Here is a 27,699-nt window from a genome sequence, read left to right as displayed (position 1 = left end):
ACTACAGTGTGTGCTTTATAAAACACGTTCGGATCTCTAATTTTCTGTGATGACTGGCACGTATTTCTAGATCTCAAGCCATAGTGTTTGAAAAGTTCAGCTTCACTTAACTGATCTGTTGTGATTTGCTCCTAGTTATGCACCATTGCGGCTTTCTCATCTCACATTAGCTCTACTACGTTGCCATCTGGAATAATAAAGTGGGTATGTGAATGTACACGTGCCCTTGTGACTGCCGCTGTTGATAGCACAGCCGTAAGGATCTTACCCAAGCACCACGAAAGCCATGCACTCCAGCTTTCGTTTTCTCACTCGGGTGACATGACTGGCACGTCAAGTGTACCACCACTGAACCACCAAAGCCTCAGTGGTGCTGGTGTTTCCAGAATGGGGGAATTGATCCAGCAGTTAATGATGTTTGTAAAAGTGGCTAACATGGAGCTTAACGGGTAGCTGATCCAAAATCAGTTGATGTGAGGAAGTTGGACAAAGAGAGAACGGATTTACACAACCCACTGATTTGGAGCTTATAAAAGCAAATGAAAATAATTATTTAACATACCCAATGCGTCCTGTTTTTAAAGGGAAAGGTTGTACAAAATGACAATTCTGTCATCAGTGTGTCGATCCCAACCTTTATGACTTACTTTCTTTCATGGAACATAGAGACATTGTTTTAGCCTTTTCAAGTCAGTGGGGTCTGAACAACACACGACCCTAATGGCATTTGCTCTATGGACAAAAACATCCCTAAAAATATGTTCTAGTTTTTATTTGGTGTCTTTTGGGTCCTAATGGAGATCTGGAGGAAACTTGCCATTCTAGACTATACTTTCATAAAACAACCAAGATTCTTTGGAAAAACATGACATCTCTGGAAACTATTACATTGCTTCTTGCAGGTTTTGGGACACTTTCACAGTGAAATGTCCAGTGAGCCAAAAAATGTGTTAGTTTCCAAATCATGCACGGTGTTAAGTGTTTTTAGCTCATAACATAGTAATTTGCAAGGAACTGGGCAAACATAATACAATGAATAAATGGCTGACATAAAAAAATAAGTCTAATAATCTGCCTTATCATTATTCATGTGAAAAGGAAGAAGTTGTTGGTGTTTTACTGTCACTAGTGTTTATTCCAGATGGAACCTGCAGAGAATTGTATGTTTTGGTATGTTTTTGGACACATTTTTCCAACGAGCCTTGTTTGTGTTTAAAAAGTTGTCATTGGCAAATGTCAGCCATTTATTCCTTGTATTATGTTGCAGTTCCTAATATGTTAATTATATTTAATTTACTTGCTAAAAATGTCTTTTGGCAATCGCCAGGCATTAATTTTGCACCTGATTCTCTGTCTGTGGTCTCTAACATCAGTCTTTTTACCTTCTAGGAAATCGATGAAGCCTGCAAACGGATCAAACGTGAGATTGACGATCTCGGCCCTGATGTTGGCGACATCAAAATCATCCCACTCTACTCCACGCTGCCACCACAGCAGCAGCAGAGGATCTTCGAGCCGCCTCCGCCCCGCAAACCCAGCGGAGCCATCGGCAGGAAGGTAAAGATCAACATCGTACATATGTCTCAATACATCGTGATCATCACAAGATCTTAAGAGGGTTAAACTATGACAAACCCAGAATTCCTAGAAGTGTATTGCTTTTAGTCCCTCTAATGTGGTTTGGTTCAAGAGATTCTTAAAATTCTTTGATAGAATATTCCACAGACAAAAGTTCCAAACCAATAAGGGGCCGTTTTTTGCAGCTTCTCGCATATGGCACCACGTTTTTAAGAAGCCGTGTCAAGGCGCAGCACTGCTCCTCAATGTCAGTTTGAGAACTTTGAGCCAATCAAAAGATCCCGGAGGCGGAGCAAGTGTTTCAAGCTTTTGTTTACAGTAGCAAGTTGGCATGGTGACTTTTTTATTTAACAGCAACATGGTGGACTTGTTTTTAATAACTTTTTTTAAAAACCCATTCCTGAGCGCAGCATCTCGTGTTTTTAGACACAAAGATGCATTCTGTGTGAAGGGCCCTTAAGACTCTCATTCATCTTTCAAACTCAAATTTTAGGATTCTCTCAATTTTTGTCCATGCATTAAAAGTCCACTCAAGCAAACCTTCTAATCCATTTAAACTACATGTAGCTATTCCTTTCACTTTTTTCAGTGAAGTATGATATCAAAGATTCAAAATATTGATGCGATTGTATCAGCACAGCTATAGTAGCATCTTCAATTCATTTAAAGAAAGGAGAGGATGAGAGAATGACTCAAGTGTGTCAGTAGAGGGAAGGATGAGGAGCAAGGAATGGTGGAAATGAGGTTTTCTTTTTTCTCTCCTTCCATCTTTAGCTTTGGTAAAGCAATGACTCATGGCATATGTTGCTTTTGTCAGCATATGATTCTTTTCTCTAATTTTGGAAAGGAAAATTACTCATCCTTCCATGGTTTGAAAAGGGTTGGAGCAGTTATGTTTTTCTTGAGTCGGTTTTTTGATGGTTTGCTTTTGCTCCCTCCTGTTCTGCTTCCCGACTTGAATATGGTCCTTTGGCATTTTTGGCATATTGGCTTTGAAAAAATGAAACTCACTCTAGCTGTTTTATCAGAGCTCATCCGCTATAAAGTGTCTTTCATTGTCTGTCATCCTTTACTCTTAGCAGGAGGTTGTGCAGATACAATTGCTCTTTTGTTTTCTCTACTCGCATTTCACTTCTTTGTGTCTCAAACAAGCCTGATGACTCCTGCGTGACTGGCCAAAGATCTGACAGAATATCACATCTAATCAGCGGCTCTGAGTTTGCAAACATTTGGCCAAACATCTGATGAGGAGTTGACTGAGTCATCTCTCCCCTACAGAATCGGCTCTGCTTGTCATTATTTCCAGGCAAAGATTTCTGATGTCCTAATGAACGAATGCATGCGTTCACTGAACTGCAAATTTCCACATTCTTGTTCCTTCAACATGATGGCTCTATTTGTAGCTGCAACGAAGTCTTCGCTCCATGCCTGGTTTGTGTTTTGATGTACCGAAAAGCATCAGCATCCTCCTGCTTCACATATCAAGTATCTGCCTCCTCCATCCCCCTCCACCAGGGCATTGTGTCATTTCATCTCTCCCCTGACCACTTCCATGTTTAAAGAGGCTCTAGGTTTCTCAGAGGTTTGATTACTCGTAAGCCCGGGCATAAGCTGCTTCAGAAGTTCAAACATCTGCCGGTGTTTGCCTGCGCGGTTCAGAAGAAAATGAAAGTGCACATGGATTCACAGGGGCTGATGTGAATATGCTGCAACCCCTGTGATGCAAACGAATTTTGGGAACTGAGAACTGCTTATTATTCAGAAACATTCTATTTGAAAAAAAAAAAAAAAAAGGAAACAAATTGTTCACCAGGTCTCCAAACTGCAACTAAAACAGTTGCATTTGTGACCAGAAATATTAAATTGCATATGAAGTTTTTGCTGAGGTCGCTACTGGCGACTAGGCCTAAGTATTTACACGTTATAACTTAAATTAATTTTCCTGATTGTTTTGCGATCACAACTTTTATGTTCGCATATTAAACCGAGATAATGCACATCAAAGTTTTAGTGGAAAAAAGAGTTTCAAACAGTCCTCATCTCTGAGATCGGCATGACGGAGATGTAAAAAGTGAAAGTGAGTAAAAGCAGCATCTATTTCACGCACAACATGAACAAGCTACAACAGGTAAAGCTGTCAGCTGTGTGGATATTGGCAATATTGTTAATTCTCGTTTATAATCATTAATAATATGGCTTCTTCTTATCAAGATCTTAGTCTATGCTGTGTTCTGTTGATGCATGAGCTTCATTTTTTGAAGCGCACTTGCCGTCCAGTAATCGCAAAAAGCTTTGTGCTTTGATACTTTTGAATAAACAAAGTATCAGCTTAAAATTTTTTCCAAATTCATATCAAAATTCAAACAATAAATACAGTTTTGGAGCTATATAATGTGGCAGGCTCGGTCACTTTAGCGCCTCAGTTCAAGACACAGTTCAAGCGGCAAGTGAACCCATTTAATCTTCCTCTTTACTACTATAGTAATGAACATGAATTAACATCAAAAGCTATTTTATCAGAGAGCTTACAGGACAACTTACTGAAATGTCTCATGTAAAAGCTCATGTAAAGATTGTAAACATTGCAACGTAATATACATTTACCTCAGAATATAAGCTCATCAATCAGCTAGAAAAATAACTATAAAGAGGAGCATTTTTCTATATTTATGCGCTATTGCATTTTAATATTTTTACTTGTCTACATTGAACTCCTCCTATAAAAAATTGGATTTTGCGAATTAAGAAAAACTGAAAGTGTGAAAGACATACACTCTGAAAAATAAAGGTGCTTAAAAGGTTCTTCACAGAACCATTTTTGGTTCCACAAAGATCCATTCAGTCAAAGGTTCTTTAAAGAACCATCTCTTTCTCAACTTTTTGTAATCTGAAGAGCCTTCTTTCGCCACAAAGAACCTGTAAAGGTTCTTCAGATGTTAAAGGTTCTTTATGAAATCATTTAGAAAAAAAAGGTTCTTCTATGACATCGTGAAGCACCTTTATTTTTAAGAGTGTATGACAACATTTACAGGATGCACTGAGGAGCCCAAACTACACTCCAAGTGATGATTATGGTCCATCATATTGGTACAGATTCTGTGTAATAAACAATGTGTGACTGTATATTTCAAGTTGTAAAAGACATTTAGTTCCCACTTCAAGTGAACCTTAGTTCCCAGGTCATCGACAAGATGAATTAAAATGCTGATAAAGTCAAGAAAAGATGAGACACTTATCACAGGGAAGTAAGAATTAAATGTTATAATGTAAAAAAATAAATAATAATAATAAAATAAAACACGTTTATTCTGTGGCACCTTAAAAAATATATTTTTCTTATAGGAGCCAATGGCTCTTTACTCGATTTTTTTTTTTTTTTGTTTGGAGCCCTGTTCACAACAATTGTTTTTTGTTGCAATCAGTGATCTTTTATAGAAATGAATGAAACGGTAGTATTTTTTGTAAATATATGTAGCGGTATTTTTTTTATTTATTTTTTTAGTCGAAAGCTCGGATTATCTAGTAACAAGGTAACGAATGATGATTCTCTACTTTCCTTGCATTCAAAAAATTGTTTATTAAATTAAGAATCCTCCATGCAGTTAGTTTAGGGCCACAAAACAACACCAACTTTAACTAACCAGTGTTAATTTTGTGTCATTGAGATACTAGTATTTTTATTAATATTTTGAATTTTTATTTTTTTCTATTCTCAGTTTAAGCTTTTTTTATTTTTGTAATTTTTTTTTTTATATCTATTTAATTAATTTGTATATCAGTTTGTTATTTTTAGAGCTTCAAGCAAGATTAAATTAAAAATGAGTGTATATGAGTATATTTTATTTCCGTTAAGGTTTAAGTAATTTTTCATGTAGGTTTTATTTTATTAAACCGTAATAAACATTGTTTAACTGAACATTTAAACACAGTCGTTCACTTTTCTGAAAAGTGCAAAATTACACTTTCAATATTTACTCTCTTAATGCAGTCCTATGCAAAGCATGCTGAAAACTACAGATCTACTGCCCAGTTTATCTTAACAATAAGCAATACCTATATATGATTAAGTTAACTTGTATAACATTTAAATGGATTAGGCAATGAAATTAAATTGTGACAGAAAATTCAAGATTTGTTGCATTAGCGCATTTTAAAGGGGTCATATGATGTTGCTAAAAAGAAAATTATTTTGTGTATTTGTTGTAATGAGATGTGTTTATGCGGTTTAAGTTTCAAAAAACAATACAATGTAATTCAAAGGAAAAATTTAAATTGCATTATATGACCCCTTTAAAGAGATATGAACAGACAGCAAAAGTCATTTTTTGAGGATGAGGTAACTGTATAGTGTCTTGAATTCAGTTTTTTTGGCACCTTGCTTGTCTGTCCTTCAGTGGCAGCAGTACATAAGGATAGGCTCAGATTACCTTGTAAAATTGTCAACTCTTCACACCCTCTGGCATATATTAAATGCGATGCATATAAGCCAGTTTTGGCAGATACAGGATATGTGTGTGTGTGTGTGTGTGTGTGTGTGTGGATATTGTGAGATCCGCACCTGTGCAGTCACATCCTCCTCCAGGACAAATCCAGCAGCCCTTCTGCACTGCTGATGCATGGATTTATTAGATGGGATTTAACTTCACGTGACTCTCTGCAGTCACATGTAGGGAAATCGAGGACTGTGGCAAATTTCGGCAGCGACTTTCTTGTTGATCCTGGAGTTAATTGGGATGTGGTAAGATCTCCCTCGTGCTGACTGCGGGAATGGAGGGTTATGGAAGAATTAAGGGAAAGCGAGGCTGCCGTGTGTGTGTTAACCACCTAAAACAATCCTTAATGAATATCTGCACTTAACATTGGATTGCAAATCTAGCTTTTTAATAACTGTATCTGGGCAGAAAGTCGTCTTTATGGATATTTAAGACCCATCTAACCTGATAGAGACCATATCTGTGCCTAAAACATTTGATACTTTACTGTCCACTCTAAGCAAAGTCATAAAGCATGTCTGTTTTAATTTAAAGACTAGTCCATCAGTTTTAACGGGTTGTCGATACAGCCCAGTAATGATGGTAATGTTTGGAGCTCCTTCCACTTGTGCTGCTTAAAACCCAGAGGTACAATGAAATTGTGCTATTTCTGACGAAATGTCTTTTTTCATTCAATACAGAATTAAACAGACAGTAGCCGTCTCAGCTTGTTTGCGACTGCCATGGCTTCCATAGTCACTTTTAATTCAGCTTGATTGAAGGCAGGCTCTCGCTTATCTTTGTGAATATGAAATGTGAGCGACTGGTCAACTGCTGTCATGCTGGAGAAACCGTTTGAAGAGGATCTCGCAAAACAAAGTTAAACTGTCAGCATGTTTATAGCTAGTTACCTTAATAGCAGCACATCTGCACATTTTTACGCTACAGTAATGAAAAAAAAAAAAGGAAAAGCGATGGTGACTATGCTTGCAAATTTACAGTACTGGTTATTTGATCAAAAATACAGTAAAACTATAATTCTACTATTTAAAAGAATGTTTTTCTTTTTTAATATATTTTAAAATGTGATTTATTGCTGTGATCATAGTTGAATTTTGATCAGCTATGTGTAATATTTTGTGGAAATGGTAATACACTACCATTCAATAATGAGGTAAAAAAAAAACTAAATTGATCAAAAGTAACATTTGCTTCAAATAAATGCTGTTCTTTTTAAATTTCTGTTCAACGTAAAGTCATAAAAATGTATATGTTAAGCAGTAAAAACTGTTTTTAACATTAATAAGAACTAATATTAATAATTGAGCACCCTTCAGCATATTATAATGATTTTCGAAGGATCATGTGACACTGAAGACTGGAGTGATAAATTGATGATAAATTCAGCTTTGCATTACAACAATAAATTACATTTTAGATTTATTCAAATACGAAATAATTGCTTTAAATTGTGATAATATTTTACAAGATTATTTTTAATCTTTTGACCTATAGTGTATGTGTCTGTCTTAGTTTTATTATTTTTTTTCAACAAAAAAGGAACATTGAATGAGAGACTCATTGGAGAGAATTGAAATTGCATTTATTCAAGTGAAATGTTGCTGGTATTAGCCTTGTTCGGTCAGCCCACCTATTTTTTTTCCAGACCACTTGCGCATGGATCATTGCCTCCTAAAAGATGCAATTTCTCAACACCTCACGGTTCAACGACTATGACTAAGTACTGGTAATGCATTTAGTGTTTTTGCTGTGCAATTCATTCCAATGGCGCTCACCTTTCGATAATTTCCATGGCTACCGCTCTGGAATATATTTCATCTCAAAGGTCTTTCCCAGGTGGTCCTATTTTCTGAAAAGATGCAGACTGGTTAGGAACCCTCATTTCTTTTTATCATGTGTCTGAAAAGCTCCGGACCCTGCTGTCATTCAGTGGTCTGTTAAGAGCACGCTCTGTGGGCATTGGGTCGTAGCCCTTAGTCTCCAGACTCCAGATGGCCTTTTTTCAGTGAATTCTCCCAGCCTTTCCATGAATATATAGGTAGATGATTCTTTTCAGCAGCTGAATTACATCAGGTCAAAGGCTCTATGAATAGACCCTCTGCTGCATTACCAAACCAAGCCAAACATTTGTGGCTATAGAGAAATCCACTTATAAAAGTAGGATTCAAATGCCTCATAGGCATTTGAGGAGGCTGAATTACATGAAATATGAGGTTTGTTTGTTTTCTGTTAGTAATGGGGGCCAGGAAGTTTTATGAAACTCAAAATTTACATTGCAAAAACTTTTTGGTAGAGCTTGCCAAAGCACTTAGGGTATTTAAACAAACCTAACCCATTTAATTAAACTTCAGAGCTTGTTTCTGCTCTAGGCATGAATTAAAGCACAGATTGTGTATTACTGTAAGATATTTGAAAAATTCTCTATTTGTTTCAAGGGAAGCATATTTGTCCATCTGTCTGTTACCGTTGTAATTTCCATTAGGATACTTTTCAAATCTTAAAGGTGCTGTATGTAGGATTGACACCGAGTGGTTGAACTAGGTATTGCAGTCCAAATTCAAAATATTGGAGAGGGTTTTTTCACCCGGCCCCTCGTCCTCAGACTTGACGCACACACAGGTTGCCAGATTGATGACACAAACAGGAACGAGCGCACTTGACTATGAACGAAATGAAATATGCTGTTTTCCGCCAACTGGCAACCATGGTTGCCGAAATACAGTTGGGTAAACTTGCAGTCGCACATTTTCTAAGGAGAATAACTGACTGTAGCATTGTTTTTCAGATAAACGAGTATGTTAACTTAGCATGTTTCTTAAATATCGGCAAACATATGGTATTTTTATGCTTTAGTAGAGTCAAAATCTTACATACAGCACCTTTAAGTTGGCATGAAATGGCAATTTATCCTATCATTTTCTAAATGCGTGTTATTGGTCTTTAATTGATTTATCCATGCATTTGTTTTGCTTTTACATTTTTTTGCTCAAAAAGGCATAACTCGATCTTCCAATGAAGCAGCAGTCTTTTTGTTGACGTATACCAGACTTTTTCAGTCATTTACTACGTTTAAACCCCATCCCTTTATTACAATTGACTGCAGGCTACATTCAGATCTGCCTCAATCAAATCAACAACCGATGCACAGAACCAAGTCCTCACCCTACATTTAAGAATATGTATATGCTTTTGCTACGTTAACTTTATAGCGTGCGAAAAACATTCAAAATCATTGTTATCTGTGAATGTGCGCCTCACACCTCCATAGTTCTCTGTCCATCGATGCCATCAAGCTACAGCTCTGTTGGCTGCACATTTTTTTCTGGGACACTACACAAAGCAAACCTTTAAATTATCGAGAGACTCTGTCCTACCTCTGACTTGACTCGGATTGATGTTTCTCGTCCTGTGATTCATGACAAGCATTTGGCTCTTTTGACTCCAGTAAGCAACCCTTACCTATGCAATGTTATAAAGCTCTTCCGAAGCATCTCGTTCCACGGTCTCTCAAAGATGATTTAAAATGTCACTAGCATACATGATGAAGGCCACCTGTACTGTAAAGGGACAGAGAAAGAGTGAAGGAGTGAGACGTGGCATGAATAATAGAGTTTCTTAGAGGTGGGCTTCTCTAGGGAGGGGAAGATGGCTGCATGCTGTGCACAGACATGTATCTTGCCGCCAAAAAGAGCAGTAGTAATGTGTCTGGACGGGTTGCTCAGTGAAAAGCAGTTCGGCTCAGCCGGCACACTCCCGGTTTGACTTGATTGCAGCAACTGTTGCCTTACTCCCCTGTTGGGTTGTATTAGTCTTCCAGCTTGAGACAGCTCACTGAAGTGTCTTTAAGGATTTAATTCCCACTGATTTTTTTGCCTTTTTTTTCACCCCTCTCCAGTTACCACAGAACTTTTTCCTTTTAATTTGATTTTTGTTTTGCCCAGAGCAGTGCAGAACTGTCTAATCACCAATGAAATGTGCTAAAAAAAGCCACCCTGCTGGTGTAGAGAGTGGTTAGAGATTTGAATAAACCCATTAGGCTAAATATTCAACATTACTTGTCCTCCACCACTTGTGCAACTGGCATGAATGATGTGTCAAACTGTGCAACTTGGTTAAAGTGATATTAATATAAAGACATTTTGAAATGTGGCAAAAATGGACTTATCTAAAGGCCAAAGTATACTTTGGTTTTTACTCGTACGCGAGGGTCAGCGTACAGTGTGCATGATGCAAATTTTGTACCAAAATAGTATGTGTGCGCACTGTACATGCACCACACAAGTTTTGTAACTGCACATACTTAGTATGTACAGGTCGCACATGTGCATTTAATTAATCAGTTGTTCCACAAGGTGGCAACCAGAGCTGGGTACATTACTTACAAATTGTAATCCATTACTGATTACAACTTGTAAAACTTACTATTGAGAGTACCATATTGGTATAAAAAAAGCGAAGAGAAAGAAAATATAGGCTGTTCCTTTTTTTTAAGCATTAAACATTACATTAAACCAGAGGTTCTTAAACTGGGCTTAATACAAGAACTGCAATGGGTTTGTGAATTGATAAAGCTAAACATTAATCAAACACTAAAGTAGAAAGATTTAATTAGTTTACCTGCATGTCAATGTGACCATTCAGTGATGCATCAATATGTAAACATGCAAATGTATGGTTAAATTATTGAAATATTAAGTTCCTCAGATATTTCATGTCAAAGTGGTTTTGACTGACAAAAATGTATGGTAATCCATTTAAAAGAAGAATTAGGGAGAATCAGATTATAAATGATTTACTGCCATCGTGTGAATATGTAATCCATAAAAAGTAACTGTAATCTGATTATGAGCATTTTAAAATGTAACATACTCTAATTGCGAGTACTTAATTTTTGGAATCTGATTATGTAATCCGGATTACATGTAATCAATTACTGGCCCGGGCTGTTTTTTTTACCATAGAAAACAAAACTAAAAAGAACAACAACAGAATACCGAAAACGACAACAGACACCCGGAAGCGTTTGTGTGAGGTTATGATAGCCGCAACTTTAAAAGATTACTAAGATATTTTTATCAGTCATAACTTCTGGAAAAACAGTGCAGAGACTTGACAAATATGAATCTTGAATTTGAGCATATGCTAGCATACACATACATAAGCAAAGTAAACTTTGTGTCGTAAAGAATTGAGGATGGGCTGTTTTGTTAGTTTTTAAGGTGCTTTTTTTGTGTGTGATAAAAGATGTATGGTCAGTTTGATCTTCTGATCGTATTGTTTTTGCTCTCGTAGGTTGTGGTTTCTACAAACATCGCTGAGACGTCCCTGACCATCGATGGCGTGGTGTTTGTAATTGATCCTGGCTTTGCCAAGCAAAAGGTTAGTCTTCTCTCCTCTGCCTCACTTGTCTAATCTCGCCCCATCATCTGTTTCTCTTGCCTCTGAAATCCCCAGATAAACCCAGTGGCTGGGCTCTGACAGCGACTCGAGATGGAAAAGCTAGTTATTTATTCTGCTGACATTTCCCTAGCCCAGCTGCTGCTGTCATACATGTAGTCCAGTCAGAGATGAAGGATGGCTTCGCTTTGGCATATTGCTGTGGTGCAATGGTGTGCATTTATTATTCACAAAGCTCTTTCCTTTTCGTCGCACAGGTGTATAACCCTCGCATTCGAGTCGAGTCGCTGCTCGTAACGGCTATCAGTAAGGCTTCGGCCCAGCAGAGAGCCGGTCGTGCTGGACGTACTCGCCCAGGAAAGTGCTTCCGGCTCTACACTGAGAAGGCCTACAAGACTGAGATGCAGGTTTGTGAAACCAATCATAACTGCTGCAGGCATCTGGGAATCGCACTTGTTCTGATTTTATTGTACGCCAGTGAAATTGGTTGGATTGTGTTTTGGTCGATCAGCAGATGACCCTGGTTCCTTCAAGCCTTTAGTACTTATGGTCACTTCTAGCCCCATTTTTGTACATAGGACAAGGCAAATTTCCATGTAAATTTTTTCTTTCTATGTGTCCTCCCTTTTTCTGTCAGGACAACACATACCCTGAGATTCTCAGGTCGAATTTAGGCTCTGTGGTGCTACAGCTCAAGAAGCTTGGTATTGATGACCTAGTGCACTTTGACTTCATGGACCCACCAGGTATGAGTTTTAAGAATACTTTCATAAATATCTATATCTGCAGTAGACTTCAGCAGAAGATTTTGCTAAATTAAGACAATAAAATGAGAAAAAGCTCAACCCAACATTAAAATTTACCATAGTTTAAAACCTGTAATATTGAGTATGTTCATATTAAAAAGACAAACACATTTACTTAAACCAATCAGAAAACAATAGCAACCAAATAGCAACATGTTAAAAGTGTTGAGAACACCATAGCAACATTCTTAAAAGCGATTTTAAAAAGCTGCATCCCAATTGGCATACTAGCCATTTTAATTAGTGTTTGAAAATAGAATTAGTGTGTACCAAATCAAAGTAAGGTAAAATGAATGTTAACCTGGTTGTTTTAGTTTTTCCAGTAGAAATTCAGAACCTTGCTCACTCAGCTAATATGGGCCACCGATTGCGCATTGAACATGGATTCGATTAGAACTACAAATGCAAATAAAATGTTACAAAAAAAACTACAAACATAGTGGATGTGAGAGACTGGCGGTTCAGTAATGAAGTTTATAAAGATATGTTTGGTCATTAACTTTTAAATGCATCATTATGTAAACAGTGTTCTCGGCATGAAAGACACGTGATCGACTGGCAGATCAGCATGCCTCTACATTTCTCTCCAATACAGTAGGAAATTTAATGAAACTAAATGTTGAAGATGTTAACTGTGACAAGATGATTGACAGGGCAGTTTAATTGGCGACGGAATGCACGTAACTAAGCAACAGAGCATTCCATTAAAGCAGCTGTGACGAAGTCATATGGCTCAAATCTTTCCTACTCTTCTGCTACACATTTAAAAGTATATACTTTTTCTTCACAAAAAGAGTACGTACTTGCAGGGCATATTGGGGTGAATTTATTCTCATACACACACACACACACACACACACACACACACACACACACACACACACATATATTTCTGTATTTCTGAAAAAATGGCAAGATGTGTTAAAAATGCTTGGTATTCACATTTTCTTCCGAAATGTCAAAATCTATTTAGCTCTTTTAGAGTTATGCATAGATTTGTCCTGGTCATTTCAGAGTATCTGGTGCAGCTTGGGTAAAAAAGCAACCGGACACTGCCTTTCATAAACTGACTGATTATTCAGAGTCTGGTTTTGCTTTGATCGTGTAATTACTTTTATGCAGTATAAAGACTGATGTGGACATTCATTAAAAGTTCAAGATGGCCAGACTTATAATCGCTGAATAGTAACAACTGGCACTTTCGCGATTGGCTCATCGTCTTTTCTGAAAGATTCATGACCTTAAAAGATCTCCAAAATTGCCTTAAAAATGTTGAAGCTTGTGTAGAAGCTTTCTGCTTTCAAAAGCTGTGGTCACACTTGACTTTGAGCATGTGAAATTGTTTACAATGGTAGTGTTATGAAATCTTTTTAAAAACTTAGATTTTCACATAAATTATAATACATCTAAAATGTAAATATATACAATCTAATCCACTTTCCTGCAGCGCTGCAGTTTTAAATTTGTTCTTTTAATTCAGTTACGAGGTCATTGTTATTAAGTATTCATCGGCTGTTGGTCACACGGTTTCATGTGATGCGAATTTGCAGGTCAGAGTTCACCAAGCTTGAACTTTGCAATTCAGCAAAATGTGAAACTTTTCGTACGGGCTTGTGTTTCCGGTCTGACGCATTCGCATGCGTATGAATGGAAGTCAATGGAATAAAAAGTGCAGTGTGACCGCCCCTTAACATACCATTTTGTTTGACTATCTACGTAAATTTATAGCTGGGTAATATAAAAGGGAGATGGTATTCAGTATTATTATTTATGCATTTGTACTGCAATATCTTAACCTGTTAACACGCACCTGGACGCCGGCTTACTGAACTCTTTGTTTACAAGTGTCAATGTTTACAAATAGATGAAATGAAACAGGACAAAATTAATCTTGACAAACTATATATCATTATAATGATCTAAGCCTCAAGCATCGACGACAGATCGCTGTTTTTCAATGGAAAGCTTAAAGAATGTATTTGCTAAATTTGTGTAAGCAGTACACATCAAAACATGAAGAATAAAAACGCAGTACATACCAGATTCGTCGTAATAACGAGTCATAAACACATCCACAGCTGTAAATCACTATTAACATACTAAACTAACAATCTACACAAATACATCTCAAGTTCAAGTTCAAGTTCAAGTCTGCTTTATTGTCAATTTCCACATGTACAGTACATACATACAGAGAATCGAAATTGCGTTACTCTCAGTCTCCGGTGCATACAGATAACATTAACATTAAAGCCTAAAAAAATAACTAGATCAAATATAAAATGTAGATACAATTATACAATAAGGGATTTATAAAAAAAAAAGACATATAATAAAAATAAAAGTTAAAAATAAAGTTAAATAAAGCAGCGCAAGGTAAATGACAGATATAGTGCAAATCAATGAAGTGAACAACAGTGCAGGTAAAAGATTTTTAGTGCAAAAAAAAATCACTTATTAAAAATATCTTAAGTCTGATTAAAGTGACAAGTGACAAGTGACCAAGAGCAGTTATTTAACTGACTGATGAGGTAGTTCCATGCCGAATGAGGTAGTGAGCGGTGAGTGAGCAGACCAATGCTGCACAAGTGACTCGTGCATGTCATCATATAATTAGTGTGTGTGTGTGTGGGGGGGGGTTCATAGTTCAGTGGTGCCTGGGGAAGAAGAGGGGAGGGGGGGCAGGTTCGGGAGGGAGTTCAGCTTCCTGACAGCCTGGTGGATGAAGCTGTCCTTCAGTCTGCTGGTCCTGGCCTGGAGACTCCGCAGTCTCCTCCCTGATGGTAGCAGGCTGAAGAAGCTGTGTGATGGGTGAGTGGGATCACCTGTGATGCAGAGGGCTTTTCGAGTGAGACGTGTTCCATAAATGTCCTGGAGGGAGGGTAGAGAGACACCAATGATCTTCTCATCTGCTCTCACTATGCGTTGTAGAGTCTTTCGGCAGGACGCGTTGCAGGCGCCATACCACACAGTGATGCAGCTCGTCAGGATGCTCTCGATGGTGCCTCTGTAGAATGTGTACATGACGGGGGGGGGGGCTCTGGCTCTCCTCAGTTTGCGGAGGAAGTAGAGACGCTGCTGTGATTTCTTGGCCAGTGCTGCAGTGTTGTCGGTCCAGGAGAGGTCCTCTGTGATGTGCACACCCAGGAACTTGGTGCTGCTCACTCTCTCCACAGTCGCACCGTTGATGGTCAGAGGAACGTGCTGAGTGTGTGCTCTCCTGAAGTCTACAACAATCTCCTTCGTCTTCTCCACGTTCAGAGAGAGATTGTTATCACTGCACCACCCGGCCAGGCGGCTCACCTCGCTCCTGTAGTTTGTCTCATCTCTGTTGCTAATGAGACCCACCACAGTCGTGTCATCCGCAAACTTAATGAAGAGGTTGGAGCTGTGTGACGGTGTGCAGTCATGGGTCAGCAGAGTGAAGAGGAGGGGGCTCAGCACACATCCTTGGGGGGCCCCAGTGTTCAGTGTGATGGTGCTGGATGTGTTGCTGCCGACCCGTACTGCCTGAGGTCTTCCAGTCAGAAAGTCCAACAGCCAGTTGCACAGCGAAGTGTTGAGCCCCAGCTGACTCAGCTTGTAGATGAGCTGTTGAGGGATGATTGTGTTGAATGCTGAACTGAAGTCTATGAACAGCATTCTGACATAAGAGTCCTTTTTTTCCCAGATGGGTGAGTGCTGAGTGGACGGCAGTGGAGATGGCATCATCGGTCGACCGGTTGGACCGATATGCAAACTGGAATGGGTCCAGGGAGGGGGGGAGGGCAGACTTGATGTGGTGCATGACTAGCCGTTCAAAGCACTTCATGAGGATGGGGGTAAGTGCAACAGGACGGTAGTCATTGAAGCAGGATGGAGATGGCTTCTTCGGGACTGGAATGATGGTGGTAGTTTTAAAGCATGTGGGAATAACAGCCTGACTCAGTGAGATGTTAAAAATGTCTGTGAAGACATCAGTGAGTTCTGCTGCACAGTCTTTCAGTACACGCCCAGGGATGTTGTCAGGACCCGGAGCTTTGCGGGCATTGATCCTGCTGAAGGATCTCCTCACACTGTCTGGGGTCAGAGTCATCACCTGGTCGCCGGGAGGAGGTGGAGTCTTCTGTGCAGTGGTGCTGTTTTGTTGCTCAAAGCGAGCGAAGAAGGTGTTCAGCTCGTTCAGCAGAGAGATGTTGTTGTCACAGGTCCGTGGTGGGGGCTTGTAGTCCGTAATGGTCTGTATCCCCTGCCACAGGCTCCTAGTGTCTCTGCTGTTACTGAATTGGTGAGCTATCCTCCTGGAGTACTGTCTCTTAGCCTCTCTGATGCCGCGGGACAGGTTGGCCCTAGCTGTTCTCAGGCCCACCTCATCTCCAGCTCTGAAGGCAGCATTCCGTGTCTTCAGGAGTCTGTAGACCTCCCCCCGTCATCCATGGCTTCTGGTTGGCCCGGACAGTGATAGTTTTTTGTGATCGTTACATCATCAATACACTTATTGATGTAGGCAGTAACAGTCTCTGAGTACTCCTGGAGGTCAGTGGTGTTATTGCATGTGGCAGCCTGTTTAAACATGTCCCAGTCAGTTGTGTTGAAGCAGTCCTGAAGAATCTCTGATGATCCTTCTGGCCACACTTTAATCTGTTTGTAAACTGGTTTGGCGACTTTAATGAGTGGTCTGTATGCAGGCATTAGCATAACAGTGATGTGATCTGAGGCTCCGAGGTGGGGGAGGGGGAGGGCTTTGTAAGCTCCTCTCTGTGTGGTGTAAACAAAGTCGAAAATGTTATTACCTCGTGTTGGAAAGTTGATGTGCTGGTGTATTTTTGGAAACACACTCTTAAGGTCAGCATGGTTGAAATCCCCAGCTATGATGAGAAAAGCATCCGGGTGTGCTGTCTGCTGCTCACTGATGTGTTGGTACAGTTCATTAAGTGCGTCGTTCCTGTTGCTGGTGATGTTGAATGGGGGAATGTACACTGAAATGAGCAGTATAGCAGTATATTCCCTCGGCAGATAGAACGGCCGGCACTTAATAATCATAAACTCCACCAGGGTTGAGCAGTGTTTGCTGATCACAACAGTATCGCGGCACCACGCGTCATTGATGTAAACACAAAGCCCGCCGCCGCGGGTTTTTCCTCCCGCGACGAGAGCTCTGTCCGCTCGATAGCACGTCAGCTGGTCGAGCTGAATAGCGCCATCTGGAACGCTGTTGCTGAGCCATGTTTCCGTGAACACAAAAACACAACAGTCTCCGCCTATCTTTGACTTTGACATCAAAGATAGATATCTTTGACATCTCATGGAGCACGTTTAGTCCAACGAAGCAATAACGTTGTAATATGGATGATAATTCCTTTGTTTACGTTTCAGTTCTTCAGGGACAGTATTGTTTGTGTCCATTATGGAATAACTCGCGCTCAGAAAACTGTGTCTTAGTAGTATAAAACAGCATGGTTTTGTAGAGAACAGTGTCACAAACAGAATGAGACGATCCATTAAAAAAAGTCAAAGATAGGCGGAAGATTGTTTATTTGAATTCTGGCGCTCTCTCGTGACAGCTTGTGATGCACCTGTCATCTGATGGAGGCGTAACTCAGCAATCAGCGGTTTCTTTATTTTATTTTATTTATTTTTTTTCAACATTTTTCATATATGTGTGAGTGTGTGGTTAACAGGTTAAAAGGGTTATATATTTATACACACACACACACAGTGGTGGCCAAAATGATAGAACACTAGTATTTTCACCAGCCTAAAAATGGTTTTAAGTCAGTTATTTTTATCTTTTGCTACAGTAAAATATAGAAATAACTTAAATGCACTCAATCAGACATGCAAATAAAAAAACAGCAGGGATTTGATTTGCTGGATGAAGTCAATGGAAGCCATTTGCCAAATGCTTGCTTGTACTTTATTCACTTTAAAACACCTTAAGCTTTCTCTCTCATTGATTTTGCCTTCAGTTAACACTGGCACGTTCCCTGCTATAGTTTATTTCTGATGTGTTGTCCACATGAATAAATTACTTTTTCCAGCTGGGTTCACTGCATGGCACCTATACTTCATTTTTACCTCAAATGTATTACTTGCTTTAGCTCGAGTAATGCAACACACTTTCACAACAAATAGAAAAAGGTTGTCTGATAAACCAGATCAGAACTCATTCATAATAATAGGCTGACCGCTGCACTTTTTTAAAATGAAGTTTTCCCGACTCATTGATAAAGACAGCCACAGTCTTTTATCCTGTTCAGCAAACTCCTCCAAACCTTAGGCAATGCTAATTTTCAGTTAACATGCAACTGGTCATTAGAGCCTAACTCTCTAGAGCCAAAGGTCAGTAATTGAATTTGTTGGTGTGTGACCAGTGTTGATGCATTAAGTAGAGGTTCCTCCCTATAATTGAATTAGTGGCGCTGCTGTTTGGAACTGCTTGCATGTCAGATGAAAAATTAGCCCCCTTTGTCTTGAATTAAAAGTTAGTTGTCCAGGAGACCACAGCCACAATGTTTTCACAGCAAGAAAATGGCTTTCATTATGTGCATTTTTGTTTTAAAGAAGGTATCTAAGACAAGTATCACAATAACTTTTTCCTCATGCTTGGGGTTAGATTTAAAAAAAAAAAAAAAATTGTAATCAATACCTACACTTGCGGTCTTTGCGCTTGACCACTTGTCTACCTCTATTTGGCTGAAGTGTTCAAGTGGGTGTGAAGGATGCAAGTGTGTATAATACCTTTGATTACCCAGTGAGAGACGCAACATATTCGTGCAAAAATGCAAGAGCTAACATTTTAGTAACATTTTCAATACTTTGCACTTTTCAGATGTTCCTAAAAAAATACAATTTAATTGTGGTGCTTGTAATTTAAGTGATAAGCAGCGGTTGCTAACATTTTACAAAAATCATATGCTCATCTCTGAACCAATACAATGTGCAACACTTTACATTATACTACCAAATTATATATTGCAGTGAGAAGTGATTTCATAATATGGGAGTAGTGGGATAATCTTAGCCTGAAATACTGCTTTAAAGTGTGAATTTAGTGTTTAAGGGTCTAAAGTTGGGACAGTCTTGGACACTTAGTACAAAATGAAAAGACAATTTACAAAACAATATATGCATAAATAATGCAATTTATATATGTATAAACATTTAGAATATATTGAAATATAAAGTTATTTCAGAAGTGAAATAAACCTTAATTCATTCCTTAATTCCTTAGTCGCACTATAGTTGGAGACCAATTTTCACTGTTAACAATTAACTGTGACTTTTGCATAACTCAAACTCCTAATTTACTGCTTATAAATATTTAATAAGGTTGTTGTTATGTTTAGTTGTATTGGGTGGATTAAGGGATCTAAAAAAAATGGTCATGCAGAATAAGGCAATATGTGAAAATTGGTGAAAATAAAGTTTGTGGCTGTAGGACTGTCCCATTACCATTATCAATTTTTAAATATACAGTACTATATAAAATTATCCAAATTGCAGTTGTGCAAAATATATCAATATTGTACAATTAGACTATTTAATTTTTCAATTTACAGCACCTTCATAACAATTTTATTCAGAGGTGAATGCATTTAAAAAGTATCACCTGAATGTATTAGATTTTTATTTTATTATTTTTTTGTCTAGTGTTAACCTTAGAAGTCTCATATCTTCTTGATTATGACTTTTGTTATTCTGTTTTCGCAAATAAGATTGTCTTGCTGCTGACATGGCCTTAAAACAAATACAGCACCTTCATAAATTGAATACAATCACAAAAAAGCTAAAGCACACATTCACACTTGCTCTTCTTAGGTGTTTCTCTTAGGTGTTGCCAAGACTGCAGGTGTGGGTTTTGGGAAAGGACTACAGTCACAAACTCGGTTTCTTTATGAATCAGCCGTTTTGAACAAATTGATTGAATGAATGACTCAATGACTTGCTCATTAAGACAGAGACTTTCTGCCCCTCACTGGCACTTCGTTTTATTTCAGAATAATTTTGTTTAAACGTATCATTAATAAATTGCATTATTTATGCAATTGTAATTATATTAATTTAATTTTGTAATAATTATTAAATTTAATTAAATGTAAAAATTGGACATAAAATGACACACATTTTAATAATGGTAGTATTTGGGGGGCCAGGCCCCACAACAGGCCTAAACCAGTACAAACACACTACTAAACAAAATATTGTCTGATTATCGTCATCGACAAAATTCCACCCCCCTTCCCCCAATATCTTTTTTTTTTTTTTTCTCAATATTGCACGCCTTTACTCTAAATGCCCGTAAGCTCCTGTAGTATTGTCCTGTTTAGTTTCACATTTCAATTTCATGTATTATAATATATATTTTATTCTGCCAGCTCCTGAAACCCTGATGCGAGCCCTGGAGCTGTTGAACTATCTGGCGGCGCTGAATGACGACGGTGACCTGACGGAGTTGGGCTCCATGATGGCTGAGTTCCCTCTCGACCCCCAGCTGGCCAAGATGGTCATCGCCAGCTGCGATTTCAACTGCTCCAATGAGATCCTCTCCATCACCGCAATGCTATCAGGTAGTATAAGCTCACATACACACAACCCCTGCATATGATCTAAGACTTATTACGGTAGTCTAATGGAATATGAAATATTAATTCTTTGTAGCTCACTCATTATCAATTAGCAGAGCAAAAAAATGTTAGTCTTCTGTTTTGTCTACATGTGCACAATTTAAAGTTGCCAACCAAGTTAGTCATAATGGTTGCATAAACGAACAATCTGCTTATGCTTTTAGCTGCTTGGCTGAAGCCATTATCTAGAACGACTCTCAGAGGAAGTGTTCACAAACAGTCCAGTGTCTTTATGTGTCACACTGTTAGACTGCCAAATCAGAATGGAGCTTGAAGCTATTAAATGTCTGATGCAGAGGGGTGGGGGAGAGAAGGACATGGGATACGATCACTTACTAGCACTTTAGAGGTTCAGGCTTTGTCCATCAGTCTAATCTGATCCGAGTAAATCTTCAGATCGGGTCCAGTATAACCTAAACTCATAAACATTTGAACATCACTTATTCCTAATTACACACACACAAAAAAATATTTAGGTCTTAATATAAGATTTATGTTTTTGAATTGCATGTAGATTTGAGCTAATTGAATATTGCTTGTTCAACAGCAAGCCAAAATGTAACCATGTTTATGTATTTAAATTAAATAAATGTAATAGTTTGTAGGTGATTCTAAGCAATTTGAATAAACACATTTTGAAAATATTTGCATACAGTATTTAAAGAATTTTAATAATCTATGCTATTTTTTGAGTGCAGAAATCTGACCTGTTTCTTACCTATTTTATTTATGTATGATTGGTAAATATGCATCACAGTAATTTAATTCCATAGTTAAAATGGTGTCGGAAAGATTGTCTTTGAGTTAAACTAAAATGAAAGTCACTGCAAAGCGTGTCAAACCTTTCAGATGCAATGGATGTAGCATCTGTATTGACAAACTTGTTGAAATGAAATAATTATACATTTTTATATATACAGTACTATATAAAATTATCCAAATTGCAGTTGTGCAAAATATATCAATATTGTACAATTAGACTATTAAAAATGTTTCAATTTACAGCACCTTCATAACAATTTTATTCAGAGGTGAATGCATTTAAAAAGTATCATCTGAATGTATTTGATTTTAATTTTATTTTTTTGTCTAGTGTTAACCTTGGAAGTCTCATATCTTCTTGATTATGACTTTTGTTATTCTGTTTTCACAAAAAAAGATTGTCTTGCTGCTGACATGGCTTTAAAACAAATACAGCACCTTCATAAATTAAATACAATCACAAAAAAGCAAAAGCACACGTTCATATTGCTCATTCATTATTTTAAAGTTTAAAAATCTTATTTTCTAGAAATGATACATCTTGTGCAAATGGGTTTAAATGTCATTTGAATAATTAGTGCTCATAAACAGCTGTTGAAATGAAAGGAGTAGAGGCTTGGACCCAGAAACAGCATTCCTTGCGTCATGACCTAACAAGCGGATTATGACTTCCCAATTTCCTTCAACACACTAAAATTGTGCAATTCAGATGCATACATCCTAAATTCAGGCCTAAGTATTCTGAGGGCATGTTTTGTAAATGAACACACGTAACATCAATCGAGTGACTCCCCGAAGTGTATCTTAATTTGCGCAGCCGCAGTTCCTCTCTTCCAGAAAGTCAAAAGCTGAGAGAAGCGTCTCCCCCCCCCACCCCGTCCTACCATTTGGTGTAGCGTACCCTGTGCCGTGCTCTAGCCTCAGAACTAGGCCTTGTGTCCTGTCTGGGTGAACGCTTGACTCATCCCTATGGGCGGCTATGTTGGGGCCCATACCAACCTTGTTTAGTCCCACAGTGCTTTGTGCGGCCCACCGAAGCTAAGAAGGCAGCCGACGAGTCAAAAATGAGGTTCGCCCACATCGACGGGGACCACCTGACCTTGCTCAACGTCTACCACGCCTTCAAACAGAGTACGTATACACAACACACACACTCTAGCATCTTGTGCTCATGTGAGATGATTCCCTCCACCCGTTTTTAATTAGCCTAATTGCCTAAATCTGCTACAACTAATTTCAGGTTGTTTTTGTAGGTGGCCAAATATCTTTGAAAAAAATGTTTCATCAAAATCGGTGCTATTAAAACTGTCAGCTTCCGTATTTTCTCCCAAACTCCCATGGGTTTTCTTGCACCTCACCTGTGAGGCTGACAGGTTTCATGTTAAAGCATTTTTGTTTGTCGGTACAAAAAAGTACATTTTGGCATTTTTCTAAAGCACCATTTAAAAGAAAAATGTGAATCTGTCATATTGTGTATCAACACTATGATAGATTAACACATATCTTTTGAAAAATTATTATTATTATTATTATTAGTCATAAACCAATAGGTCTTAATGATTATTTAAAATGACTGTGAAACATATTTTCCTTGATTGTACTTTTTTTTATGTAAATAGACACTGGTTTCATTCAGAGGTGTGTCTAACTGATTTATTTAAAAATGTATCACCTGAATGTGTTTTAGAATTTTTGTCTAGTGTGCATCTGAAATGTCTTTTTATAACCTTTTCTTAATTGTATACCTATATTTATTCAGAGATCGCCATGAAAATAGCCTTGATGCTGGCATGGCGTTAAAACATAAATAAATGAATGAATGATTAGTTATAGGTATTATCTGTAAAGTTGGATATAAACCCTTTAAATTAGTGTTGAATTACATAACTGAATTAGAGCTTACAGTTAACCTTCAGGGACAAAAAGCATTGACATTCATGTTTTCCTTTTTTTTTTTTTTTTTTTTTTTTCTTCACCCTTTAGCATGTCTTTAGGAAACTTTTAGTTTTGAAATCCATTCCATTTTGGCAGAATTAGGTTGTAACTAGGAAAAAATGTTGCAAAAATGCAAAGCTGGCCTTTTAGGGTTGCAAATTTTGTTAACACAATTCAGCACACATGTATTTGGAAAATATATTCCAGCCAGTTTGGATAGTCATGAAAATTAAGAAATTTCATTAAATGACCAATTGAATACTGTATTCATATCAGTATCAAAGCGTATTTTAAACATAATGTAGTAATTATTCTTTAACTACTAAAGCTACTTAAAATAACTTGCATAAATAGTTTTATAGGCTCCATAGTTTGATATGGAGCCATAGCCAGCTTTGCATTTTCGCTATTATTAAAAAAATGGTCTAAACTTTATGTACTTTGAAATCTCCAGGACATCACTAGACATGTAGAAATAAAGAAATCAGTTAATGTTTGTTTGTTTTCATTTTTTTCCTGACCTGTACTGTCTTTGTAATAAATTTTAGCAATGTTTTTACCAACGTTTAGTGAAAATTAGGTATTTAATTGCTTTATACAATGCTAATTCTCTGAGGAATACATTTCTTCCAGCTAAATAACAACATGGGCCTATTGCTGGTATGGTTACGGTATCACAACATTTCTTGCATTCTTAGTACTTAACAGTAAAGTAACTTAATGTAGTAAATTATTACATTGTTGCACTGTATGGATACATTTCTGTGAATTTAAAAAATGGAACTGCGTAATTTTTTTTACGCAGAAATTACACACTTCTTGAAGCAGCAGCTGAGTTTTTGCTATTGAGCTGCATGTTTTGTAAATTTGTAGATGATTTTGCAGTGCTGGTCAGAGTTCAGATCTTCATGGATGTTGCTCTTAAGCTGGTTTTAATGTATAACTCTTCTGTTTCAAGACCACGAGGCGGTGCAGTGGTGCTACGATAACTTCGTTAACTACCGCTCGCTGATGTCGGCGGATAACGTGCGGCAGCAGCTCTCACGCATCATGGACCGCTTCAACCTGCCGCGACGCAGCACAGAGTTCACCAGCCGAGACTATTACATCAACATCCGCCGCGCTCTCGTCACAGGCTTCTTCATGCAGGTGCGTTTGACAAAAATACCAATTATTGAACAAAAAACAACCCAGTATGCTGCTTAAGTCCTGCCATGGTTTTGATTCAGAGTGTTTTAAACATCTGTAATGTGTGCGATTGTACATCTCCCTGAATGTTGTTGCACACAGAGATGTGCTTTATGGTAAATTGTAATGTCCATTGCGATACTCTTTTTATCTTGTGGAAATGTCATCAACCCAGAGGCTTAAAACATAATGTGTTGGCATATCAACAGAAAATGGATGTGGCCTTGTGGGTCACTTGAACTGATCTTGATAAATATGCACTGACTGTGGTTATAACGTGTAGAGTTTGCCTGAAGACAGTAATATAAAACCAGTTCTGGATACTCATTGGTCAGTGTAATGTTCCAGCTGTATTAAAATGTTCAATATATGAATCTCAGCACTTAAATTTTCATGAAAATATTTTTTGGAGTGTATTTTTATAAGAAAATTCTACTACAAAATTTCAGTTTGTTTCTTGTGGACGCCCGTTTCTGCCACAGGATAAAAATAAAGTTAATTGCAACCTTTTATCTCACAATTTGGACTTTTCTTGTAATTCTTAAACAATTTTGAAGTTTTTCTTGAAGTTCTGAGGAAAAAAGGCATATATCTTATTATTCAGAGTGTCTTATCTTACAATTGTTTTTTTTTTTTGTTTTTTTTTGCCTTGGAAAAAAAAAGTATATATTTTTGCTATTCTGACTTTATATCTAGCTTTTGTGGCTTTTTCTTAGGATTTCAAGAAAAAATACTTGTGAGATATATACTTAAAATTGCATGGAGGAAAAGTTAGTGATTACCTTTATTTTTTGATTCCATAGTTTAAACACGTTTTTTAGCCATTTCAGAGTGAAAATGTTTTCAACGAAAATCCTACACCAATTTATTTATATAAATTTTTTGTAATAATGTTCTAGAATCAGCAGTTCGGTTTTGTTAATACAGTCTCAGCTGAAGGGTTGTCAAGTCAGTAACACCCTTTGACCGTGAATATATTATAATAAAACTAGAGTGCCTAGAGTGATCATATCACTTTAGTTAATTCTTAGTCCACTGCATTATTCTTAAACTTAAACTAAAATACATCGAGTTTTAAAGCAAAGCTTGATTTCTCCCTTTATTCTCCTCTGTCTGAATTAAGTTACTGTGTCTGTTGGGAAAACAGGATCACTGAAGCTTGCTAATGTAATGCATGGCTTTCTATCAAAGTGTGACCGTTTAAACGCACACAAGAAATCACGGCAATTTTGGTCTGGCTTAGCGAAAATAAATGACGTTTTTATCAAGTTGCTCTACGGGAGGGGGTTCCTGAAACAAGTGACCTGACTAGCTGAATTACTCCATTAATATTGAAATATTTGTCAACATTAACCTTTACGGGTGAGACAAATTTGCGCCTAAGTGTACGAATTACCGGGCGCTCTATTGCCAGCGTCTCTGTTTGAGTCAGTCGTTTATTGAGACTGATTGCCCAGGTTAATCTCGACATCCTTACGGTGTCTGAAGAAACGGCCGTGTGCGCGTTTGGTTAGCTTGTGGTTGATTTATTCGTTAATTTGTGTCTCTGGTGTTATCAGGTTGCTCACCTGGAGCGCACCGGCCACTATCTCACAGTGAAGGACAACCAGGTGGTCCAGCTGCACCCTTCCACCGTACTGGACCACAAACCTGAGTGGGTTCTCTATAACGAGTTTGTGCTGACCACCAAGAACTACATCCGCACCTGCACTGATATCAAACCCGAATGGTAAGATAAAACATGCAAATGCATTGCATTTGTTTGTGCATTGTTGGCATATTCTTCTGCAACAAAGAAAGCAAAAACCATGCAAACATTCTGCGTATCTTCTCATCCTTCAGGCTGGTGAAAATCGCTCCAGGATACTACGAAATGAGCAACTTCCCTCAATGCGAGGCTAAGAGGCAACTGGAGCGCATCGTCGCTAAACTTCAAACGAAGGAGTACTCTCAATACTAAACTTGCGCAACAGTGTAAGGACTGTACGTTTTGAATTATGCGCTGTGCAATGCTTCTGAAGTTGTACATCGTCACACATGTCGAAATTAGGTTTCTGTCTGTTTCGTTTTCTGTTTTGATTTGTCATCAAGATATAATTATTTTTTTATAACTCTTTGCTCCCGGCTTCGCCATGTGTTTTGGCACCTGGTGAAAGCATATTGTTTAATTGGTCACTCTAGGCACTAAGGATTGGTTGGGAGCAAATGCTTAACAGGGATAAACACCATCAACTGTTTTTGCATGAGCATTCATGTGGATGTTGACATTCCTTATCGACATTAGAAACTTCCTGCTATGTTATTGAGTAGAAAAGTCCCTGTTCATTCTGTAAAGGTGCTTTCACTTCAGTAATAAAATACCTTGATATCAGTCATGCTCAAGTTCATTCTTTTTGTTGACTGTTATAAATTGCACAAATGCATTCACAGCTTAGGAGTTAGAATTTATCAAAATAAAGTTTATTAATAGTTTGGGTAGACATATATTGAATGCAAGTTCCGCTCTGCCATTATTTCTGTAAATTGCTTAATAAATTAATGAAGTAGTACAAGAGTGGTCATCTTTGTTAGGGTTGAGATGAGGGCAGTCGTGTAAATGTGTTCATTTATGAGGTTAATTGCATATGTTTAACCGCATTAATTTTTTAATCATATTCACCCAATTTAGGATTCCAGTGGTTTCCTTCTTTTTTTGTGTCTGATTTCTAAAGAGACGTTGAAGAAATACTTAAAGGGGTCATATGACAATGCTAAAAATAACATTATTTTGTGTATTTGGTGTAATGCAATGTGTTTACACGAGTTAAGGTTCACAAAACACATTATTTTCCACATACCACACATTGTTGCTCCTCTCTGCCCCGCCTTTCTGAAACAAGTCGATCTAATAAAATCTAATAACTGATTGTAATAAAAGTAGTATTCAAGTAAGCC

At 37.8% G+C, this 27,699-nt stretch overlaps 1 protein-coding gene across 2 annotated transcripts in view; it reads left to right on the top strand.

Annotated features, from left to right (window-relative positions):
• The window catches only part of LOC109094271 (pre-mRNA-splicing factor ATP-dependent RNA helicase DHX15), a 37,662-nt gene extending 10,526 nt beyond the window's left edge, over positions 1-27,136 (top strand). For both annotated transcript variants that reach the window (XM_042728709.1, XM_042728708.1), the window contains exons 6-14: positions 1,390-1,557; positions 11,364-11,450; positions 11,726-11,875; positions 12,106-12,214; positions 20,632-20,823; positions 22,651-22,773; positions 24,536-24,726; positions 26,325-26,494; positions 26,608-27,136. In XM_042728709.1, coding sequence (XP_042584643.1) covers positions 1,390-1,557; positions 11,364-11,450; positions 11,726-11,875; positions 12,106-12,214; positions 20,632-20,823; positions 22,651-22,773; positions 24,536-24,726; positions 26,325-26,494; positions 26,608-26,725 — 1,308 coding nt within the window. In that variant the 3' untranslated portion in view covers positions 26,726-27,136. The remainder of the gene's footprint in view (positions 1-1,389; positions 1,558-11,363; positions 11,451-11,725; positions 11,876-12,105; positions 12,215-20,631; positions 20,824-22,650; positions 22,774-24,535; positions 24,727-26,324; positions 26,495-26,607) is intronic.
• Positions 27,137-27,699: the final 563 nt, after the last annotated feature.

This window comes from Cyprinus carpio, chromosome B7, assembly GCF_018340385.1.
Source record: "Cyprinus carpio isolate SPL01 chromosome B7, ASM1834038v1, whole genome shotgun sequence".
NCBI lineage: Eukaryota > Metazoa > Chordata > Actinopteri > Cypriniformes > Cyprinidae > Cyprinus > Cyprinus carpio.
This window is presented reverse-complemented; position numbering and strand designations above follow the sequence as displayed.